Genomic DNA, 8,606 nt, shown 5'->3' on the forward strand with positions numbered 1-8,606 from the left:
CTGGCAAGTGAAAAGCAACAATTCATGCATCCGAATATATAAAATTTAAGTGATGATAAGTTTACTCTAACAGCAAAGTTAATAGAGGGAGAAGCATTTGGTTTGAAGACATACTAATAATGCTTAAAAAAATAAGCTTGATCTATGACTAAAAGAAGTCTAAATGTATTACTCAACCAACTGATAATTGCAACCAATTGAGGGAAAATCACTGAACAATGAACTCGCTTTCATCACTTTATAGCCGCATAAGTTTCTTTTTTTATTCCTTCACAAAATATCACTCAAAATAAACCTATTTACTGCAATTAAAGTCTAACCGATATTTGAAACGATCCAGGCCGTCGATCACCGACCCCCTTTAGGATTATCCTCCCACGTGTCAAGATTAAGATTGGACGGACAGGATGGGATCTTCCTCGCCACCATCAGCCCGCACAGCAATCCACCGCCGCTGGATTTCGCCCCCTTAATCTTTCCCGCCAATTCTCGGATACAGTTCCACTCCTTCAGCGCCGTCGACGCCGACGAGGACGACGACGTCGTGGAATCGGCGTCGGAGAAATCGCACGACTCTCCGCCGGAGGACTGCTGGCTCCGCATCGAGTCGCTGCGGCTGAGCCGCCGCAGCCTGCGCGCCTTCTTCTCCATCAATTCGCAAAAGCTGACGGCCGGGACCTTGTCCAGAATCGGATAATCGGAGGAGTAGTATACTGCGGCGGCGATGTTGAGGACGCCGAGGAATCTGCCGGAGGGGCGGCGGATCTGCACGGCGGTGAAGGCTGGGGTTCTAGTAGGGCTCTCGGCCGCCGCGGGGGCGCGCGGCGTGAGGAACGTGCTGAGGAGGAATCGCACAGTGCCGATGAGGATATCCTTGATGTAGCCGACGGCGAATATCTCGACGGAGACGGCGGAGGTGTCGCACGAGACGAATTCGTCGGAGACGCGGAAAAGGAACTTGTCGTTCCAGGTAGGGTTTTCGCCGCCGAGTGAGTCGACTCGGGTTCGGAGCTTGGCGGCCGAGTTGACCCAGGTGAGGGCGTAGGTTTGCATCTTGCGTAAGTTAGAGGGCGGCGCCTTCAAACCCTGGGCGGAGATCAGGTTAATCTCCAGAATCTGATTCTCCATCTCTTCGTTTGATTTTCCCCTTACTATCGATGCATCATTTCACTTGCATATACACAATTAACTCAAGAAATCTTAGAGCGAGAGAGAAAGAGAGAGTGGTGAAGTGGCGGATGAAGGCGGGGGAAAGTTTGTGTAATGACCAATGTAGCCCTGGGAGTTGGTTATGTAGGGATTCAAATTGGAATTCTTCATAGCCGTTATGAGTAACAGAATTTGATATTCGATTACTGTGACCATTGTAGTTACTTTTCAATAATACTTAAGCAATATATCTTGTTCAATCAAGAATCTTAAAAATGTATTCATCGCAAAACTCATCCACACTTGTATTTCCCTATACAAAGAGCATGTACACGTGCCTGGTAAAGTAGGTATACGAGGCTTCAACACAAACGATAACACATTTTATTGCACAAGATACAACAACACAGTACACACAGTCTTGGCAAAGCCAAACACACTTCTACTACACAGCCACCCCTACTTGCCAAGAGGTATCAAATTTAGTGATGCACGGTGATGATCTTGGAGTTCTAGCCTTTTTCACCCTGACTTTCTTTTTCTTGTTTAGTTTCTTCTCCAACTCCTTTACTCTTCCAGAAAGACTTGAAATGGCCATCAGCTGTTCTTGCCCTGTCTCTATCAGTTTTGCCACCATCTCTTGCAACCGCTCCTTTTCCTCTATCAGTTTTCTACTGTTCTCTCTCATGTCATCTCCAGCAGCACTATTCTCATCTTCAGCTACATCTTCTAGCGGAGGGTGGCATTCTTCACCTTCTTTGCTTAATATTCCCATTTCCGAAACACCTCTAGAGTGATTGGCATCAGCAGCACCTTGTTCGACATCAGCTGTTCCATCACAAGATTTGGCTGCAGTTGTGCTTTCTACTCCGGCCATGCTCACTGCATCCTCATTCGTGAAACCTCTTTCCTCCATATTAACTTCCTGGACTAGCTGGCTGGTGGTCATCTCATCTGATGTTGAATCACGCAGCTGCGAGTTTTCTTGAGGCTCTTCATTGCTTGAAACTTCTCTTTCATCAGAAGCTGTGCACTCATTAGATTCTGATGCTGCATCTTCCATTTTTTGATCCGCTTCCTCCTCAGTTTCAGTCTGGTGATTCTCTTCATTAACAATTTCACTATGTGATTCCTCAACAGTATGTGACCCTGCAAGTGCCTCTTCTAGCTGCAGGTGCTGATCAGCTTTGCTTGAATCTGCTGAATGGAGCACCTCGTCTAGCTGCTGGAACAGTTCAGCGTTGCTTGAATCGGCTGAATGGTTTGTGCCTACTTCTAGCTGCAGGTGCTGATCATCTTTGCTTGAATTTGCTGAATGGGGCACCTCCACTAGCTGCCGGGACAGTTCAGCTTTGCTTGAATCTACTGAATGGTTCGTGCCTTCTTCTAGCCGCGGGTGCTGATCAGCTTTGCCTGAATCTGCTGAATGGAGTACCGCCTCTGGCTGCCGGGCCAGTTCAGTTTTGCTTGAATCTGCTGAATGGTTCTTGCCTTCTGCAGCGCACAGGTCATCAACCACTCCTTGGGGCAGCTCTGCCATTTCACTTTTGAACGTGTCCTGATCCTCAGTTTGTGCCACATCTGTCTCCCTGGCTGAGGAGTCGTCCAGCAGAGGTGAGAGTTCACAACCCTGCCTAAGAATGACAGGCTCGCAATCCTCCTGAGCAATTGAGGTTTCTTCATTCTCATGCACTTCATTTCTGTTTTCCTCTTCATCTTTTGTTGCTGAGCCTCGTGCTGACTTAACACCTTCGTCCACAGGGCTTTCTGCAGCTTCTACCCCCCTTTCGACACTTGCTGCTTCATCAATCGGATTTGTGCTTTTTACATCTCCATCTTTTGTTGTCGGGTCTTGTTCTGACTTAGAACCTTCATCAACACAGCTCTCTGCAACCTCTGCCCCTGTTATTACATTTGCTGCTTCAGTAACTGGATTCACCTCTAGAAATTCTGCCTTCTCTGGGTCAGATCCCCCTTCAATCTGGCTCTGCGAATCTACTAGCTTGATTTCATTACTGTCCTCAGATGACACGACATCTATACTTTTGCTCGACGAATCTTCCTGATCATGCTTCACCACAGACTCCTGTCCGTGTGAATCTTCAGGTTTTTCACATATTATTGTATCTAGTTGCTCCTGAAGATTCACAAGTTCTTTCACCACAGATTTTCTGACTTCCCTGATGATTGGATGCAGTCCCTAGAAGAAAAAACAAAAACAAGAATCGTCACTTGCCAGAGAAAAACAATATGATGAACGGGAGTGAAACTGAAGGTGCAAATGTAAAGCTATATGAAACATAGCTTAGGAGAAAGAGATGCTTCCATACTAAGTTGGAAGAGATGAAAAAACAACAACAATAAATTACACAAAATTTCCAGTAGAAAACAACAATGCATTTAAGCAAATGGAATTTGTTAACTAATGATACCATGGAAAGCTTGACTTTCTAGCAAAAAGATCGAGTTGATAGGTTCTAGGCAGTGCCATATTAGACAAGTGCCATCAGACATGTTTTACCAAAGATCCAAGCATGAGTGAAAACGAATATAGAGTTAACATAAGTGTACTTTCAATGGTGAGTTGACATACCTGAATTGTGTCCAATCTTAGCAGAAGGCTCATTATTGTTTCTGAAATAATATTCTTCTGCTTTGAACGGCTTTGGATATCAGAAGTTAACTCCATTTTTTGAATGAGACTCTTCACATCGGCAATCTCCTCTCGCACTTTGGCTATTTGTCTCAACTTCTCTATAGGTTTCCACCTTCCGACATCAAAGCGGCGATATGCTGATTGAATAATGACAGCTGCTTCCTCCTCCAACAGTTCTCTTTTACTGCATTTCTTTCCTGCGCCTGCTTCCTCATCCCTGAAAGATTCTTCTTTCTCTCCTCCGGTGGATACGATATCCTCCGGTTGCTCTTTTATAGCTGCATGAGTTTCACTATGGTTCTGTTCTGTTTCCTCTTCTGGTTTTTCCTCTGCTTGCTTCATTGAAACATCATCCTGAGATTCAGCAGGTGGCTGAACAGGAGTTTCAACAGTTGTTACCTTCGTAGATTTCTCTAGCAAAGTATTCCCATGAACAACTGCAATAGTTTTCTTGTCCGTGCTTTCCTCAGCTTTCTCTGAAGGACGAACTTTAACTGCTTCATTGGACTTCACCTCCAGCTTTTGTTTGACACCAGGAGGACTTGGAGAACGTGATTTTGCATTTGCAGACTTTTTCCTTGGCAAGGGATCAACTCTCAGGCAGACAGGTGGTAGCTTGGATGATTTCGGCGGAGACGGGGACTTCTTCTTCGAACCTTCTGTAGGGGATACCTTTTTAACCTCATCAACTCTCTTCTCACCATTGCCAGTTGTAATTTTAACAGAGGCGTCCCCTTCTTTTTCCATGTTTTGGGAACTCTCTTTTCGGATATGTTGTTCAACATCCTTCACTGGTATGTCTTTCACCCTTGAAGTACAAGGGGCAACGATATTTCCTCCATCAACTTGGAAGTTCTGATCACCACCAGAACCCTTCTCTGGTTCCAAACTCGGTTTTGCATCGCCATCCTTCAACTTCTGATTCTCTGGTTCTTTATCATATGGCTTATAAGGTATCCAGAAGAACGGAAATTGGAACTTTCGCTCTCCATCATCTTGGCGAGAAGTCTCCCGCCCATCTCCCCGTTCCTTCGAAGATACCACATTGTTTGAATTGAAAGGGAGCCATCCATTCCAGGAATTCGGCAACTGTTCCCCAGGTTTCCTATTATCATGCTCCTTCAAATCTAGAGAAGTATCTTTCTTGACCTCTGTGTTCTTCACCTTCCCACCCTCATTGTGATCAGGTGGAAGCCACACAATTGGGTAAGGTGAATTCTTGAATTGTGAGGGAACCAGAGAATCATTTTTCCTTGGTTCCCTTTCAGGTTCTTGCTCTTCAATCTTCACGTTCCTCTGTTCCTTCTGATGTGGTGGATGATTGTGACACCCACAGCAATGATGCTCCATAGGTACACTCTTTTCATATTCATATCTCGGATGGGGCATCACAGTGTGAGATGGAGGAGGCATGTAGGGAACCGGACTATACGGATAATGCCCGGGGAACTGATGTGGAGGAACATGAGAATACGGAGACCCCCATGCACAAAGGGCCGGCATATAAGCATGGTTGCAGCAGTTGTGGCACGCCCCCGGGGGAGCATAGCCATAGTTGCCTCCCCAAGGCCAGCTCTCGTAGCTCACCGGCAGCCGAGCTTCCGTCCCAGGGTAACAGCTTGGCCTGTAATACACTTGACCATTCTGATGCGGATAGGGTGGAATGTTCATGTACACAGGTTCCATTGCCTAGTAGTCCAACTAGCCGTAGATTGTGTTATGAACAGTTGACTAAGTACAGAACAAAGCAGATATCTCCTGCAAAGCATATAATGCTTGATTAAGTTAGGCACATGAAGATGTAGACAGTAGTGATCAGCAATTGATCACAACAATACTAGCTAATTCAGTGCCAATGGCGACTACCTTCTATTCCAAATGACATCACTCCGGTAAACAAAATAATGGTATTAAGCTAATCAAAGTAGAGGTAAAGGTGCATTTGAGGTTTTTAAACAAGATTGAAGCATAACATCACTTGCAATAGATCAGTCACACAAAAGTTTGTTCACATACTCGGGCACTAATCCGTAAGCTTCAAATAATATGTCAATCAATGTGCAAAATCATACTACTATCGACCAATTAGTAATTAAACTAATTTTTCATCAACCAATTGCACAAAGCAGAAGAAAATCGAAAGGAAGGCGGTGTAAAATCACTTACGATTAGCAGAACGATCTCTCCAAACAATCCACAGATCCCAATGACTTAGTTTCCGGCACAAAAAACGACTATCGAACTGATTACTTGTTTAGAACCTCGAGATTTCTGTTTGGCTGGACGCTGATTTCTGTTTGAGCTGTGGAAACGGAAATCCAAAACGCTTAAATAACTCGCAATTTCCATGGTTTGGATATTTCGATGGATTTCGAGATGCTTCTCGCAACAACGGGAGTGGGTCGAAATGTCTAGAGAGTGTTCTATTTTTTTTTCTTGCCACGTGTAATGGTGCTGGAAGGAAATGAAGTGGCGATTCCATGTTGGCGGGTTTATAATAAGATGACAGTTGATTGGGCCTCAGTTATAAGAATAGATCATATGGCGAGTTTATTGGCTACAACTTTTGATCAAGCCACAGGCGATAATGGATTTTTTTATTTCATCACATCTTTTCAAATGGTTTAGCATAAATTGCGAGATCTTATAGAGTGTGTTTATCTTTGTCCTTCAAAATAAAAATGACTAGAAAAATGAGTAGTAGTAGTAGTAGTAGAACTTTACATATAACTAATGAAAGTCGTGAATATATAAGCTAAAAAATCACAAGACATTTTTAGTAAGAGGTTTTGAGTTCATATGTTTGAGTTCATAAATATATGCGCGTGCCTAGTGTATTATCGCAGTGTAACTATTACCACCTTGTGTGGTGGTCTAAATAAACTTGCTTAATTTATACTAATTCTTTAATAAGGTTTGATTATATTTGATAGCTTTAACTTTCAGTAATTTTTAATTTAGGGCATCCACAATAGCAAGGACATCCCCACGGACTAGCACTAGAAATTCCCAAAAACACTTTCTGCCACATCATAAGGACTTCCCACTCCGCTGCCATATCACTAGGACTTTCCACTGCACAATAGTGGACTAGCACTAGGACAAGCACTAGGACATCCCAACAACACAATTTCACATTTTATATACGACATTTAAATACGGAATTAAAATTTCAACACGAATACGGAGAAAATGCGAACATTTTATATAAATAAAAAAACATACATAATTAAAAAAAATACATAGTGAAATAAAAAAAATACATAGTTCGAAGAGAAAATAATACTACAATGCAACAAAAAAAAACAACAATTTAAACAAAGTTTAGTAGGCCTTCATTTTCGATGATCGTTGTGCATGATATGAAGTGCAAATGAAATGGAGTGGAACAGGCCGGATATATAGAGTTGAAATTAAAAAAAATCAAAAGTAAAAAAAATAAAAAAATGCTCTCGTTCGTCGAGGACCCACAATAGCGGACGAGACGACGGACGACTGAGAAATCCGACGGACGAGAGGTCGTCCGTCTGACTCGTCCTTCGCACGCTCGTCCGCCCCAATAGGGACGTCCCGGACGAACGACCTGCTCACCGGTCGGACGTCTGCCGGGACGTCTACTATTGTGGATGCTCTTAGGAAATTTTTTACTAATAACTATGGCGTCGAGTACAAGAAGAGTTGTTCAATTTATATTATTGGTCATGTTAAGATGAAGTTTTTTATGCAATGCTAAACAAATTTTTCGAGCAATGAGGACAAATTGTGGCGATACTCGACCAAAAATAAGATGTGAATTGACATTAATGTTAATGGAACAATTTCTCAAATGACTAAATGCCCATTTTGGTCCATAACATGTTGCGATTTATTAATTTTGGTCCAAAACATTATCTTTTGAATTATTCGGTTCCTCACAAATAAAAACGGGTCACATTTGGTCTGAATTTGACGGAACCGTTAAAAGTTAACGGTCAACGCAGATAAGTGAGCCCAAATTAATATATTAACCCCAAATGAATTAGAATTTCAATATTTCTTAAAAAATTAATAAAAAAGAACGTGTCATCTTCCACATTTCACCAAAAACATTCTACAATCCAAATTACTCTTTCTTCTTCTTTTCGGTTTGAACCACTAGTGTCACGACCGCCCATACTAGGGGTACAACAAGCGCGACGATCGCGACCAAGGGACAACATTAACCAAGTATAACCATTTATGAAAACTAAATTAGCTTAAAGGAAGAGAAACATTTTGGTTTAAAGAAGTTTAAAGTTATAACTTTTCTATTAAATAAAAATGACTCATAATAAATACCTTTAAAAGAAAGCAGCGAAGAGAAATAATTATTAAAAACCCAATCATCTTCTAAGAAAAACATTTAGTTTAATTCACGGGAATACCATTTTCAGATAACAAAGTAAACACTCGTTTAAAACCTAACACGACCAAACATACTCAAACACAGTACGAAAAAGATTTAAGTCTTGAGACATATTTTCAAAATATAGCAGCGGAAATAAGGTTTAAAGAGAGTCAAGGATAACGCCTATGTATGACGACACAACGCATCCTAAGTTCTTAGACCAACTCAACATCCTCCGCAACATCCCGCTCAACCTGCACATAAGAAAAAAAATATGCAGGGCTGAGTACTTGTTGTACTCAATGGGCTCATGCCGAAAACATTTATACGGTTATGTCATCCATACCAGTGATCTCGAGTTTTATATGTACTAAAGAAATATCATCGAGAACACAAAAACATTTCATAGACTGGCCAGTCAAATAATCTCCCCAC

General features: G+C 42.2%; 2 protein-coding genes across 2 annotated transcripts; both read right to left on the minus strand.

Moving 5' to 3' along the window:
• Positions 1-149: 149 nt before the first annotated feature.
• LOC121792514 lies at positions 150-1,372 on the minus strand. The gene has a single exon (XM_042190497.1). It carries the CDS (start codon positions 1,126-1,128, stop codon positions 349-351), a length of 780 nt encoding a protein of 259 aa, XP_042046431.1. The 5' UTR covers positions 1,129-1,372; the 3' UTR covers positions 150-348.
• Positions 1,373-1,510: 138 nt separating this feature from the next.
• LOC121792451 (BAG family molecular chaperone regulator 6-like) lies at positions 1,511-6,227 on the minus strand. Its single transcript, XM_042190401.1, has 3 exons — positions 5,972-6,227; positions 3,743-5,563; positions 1,511-3,349 (listed from the first exon to the last, which is right to left on the minus strand). Exons 2-3 carry the CDS (start codon positions 5,489-5,491, stop codon positions 1,595-1,597), a joined length of 3,504 nt encoding a protein of 1,167 aa, XP_042046335.1. The 5' UTR covers positions 5,492-5,563; positions 5,972-6,227; the 3' UTR covers positions 1,511-1,594.
• Between the last annotated feature and the right edge of the window lie 2,379 nt (positions 6,228-8,606).

Source organism: Salvia splendens, chromosome 2, assembly GCF_004379255.2.
Source record: "Salvia splendens isolate huo1 chromosome 2, SspV2, whole genome shotgun sequence".
NCBI lineage: Eukaryota > Viridiplantae > Streptophyta > Magnoliopsida > Lamiales > Lamiaceae > Salvia > Salvia splendens.

What these genes read in the sequence shown, in the direction of transcription:
- LOC121792514 (XM_042190497.1), bottom strand. Translation starts at nt 1,128, where the DNA reads ATGGAGAATCAGATTCTGGAGATTAACCTGATCTCCGCCCAGGGTTTG.
- LOC121792451 (XM_042190401.1), bottom strand. Translation starts at nt 5,491, where the DNA reads ATGGAACCTGTGTACATGAACATTCCACCCTATCCGCATCAGAATGGT. An exon ending in TAAGATTGGACACAATTCAG is followed by an intron (nt 3,350 to 3,742) that starts GTATGTCAACTC and finishes TTTTTCTTCTAG; the next exon opens with GGACTGCATCCAATCATCAG.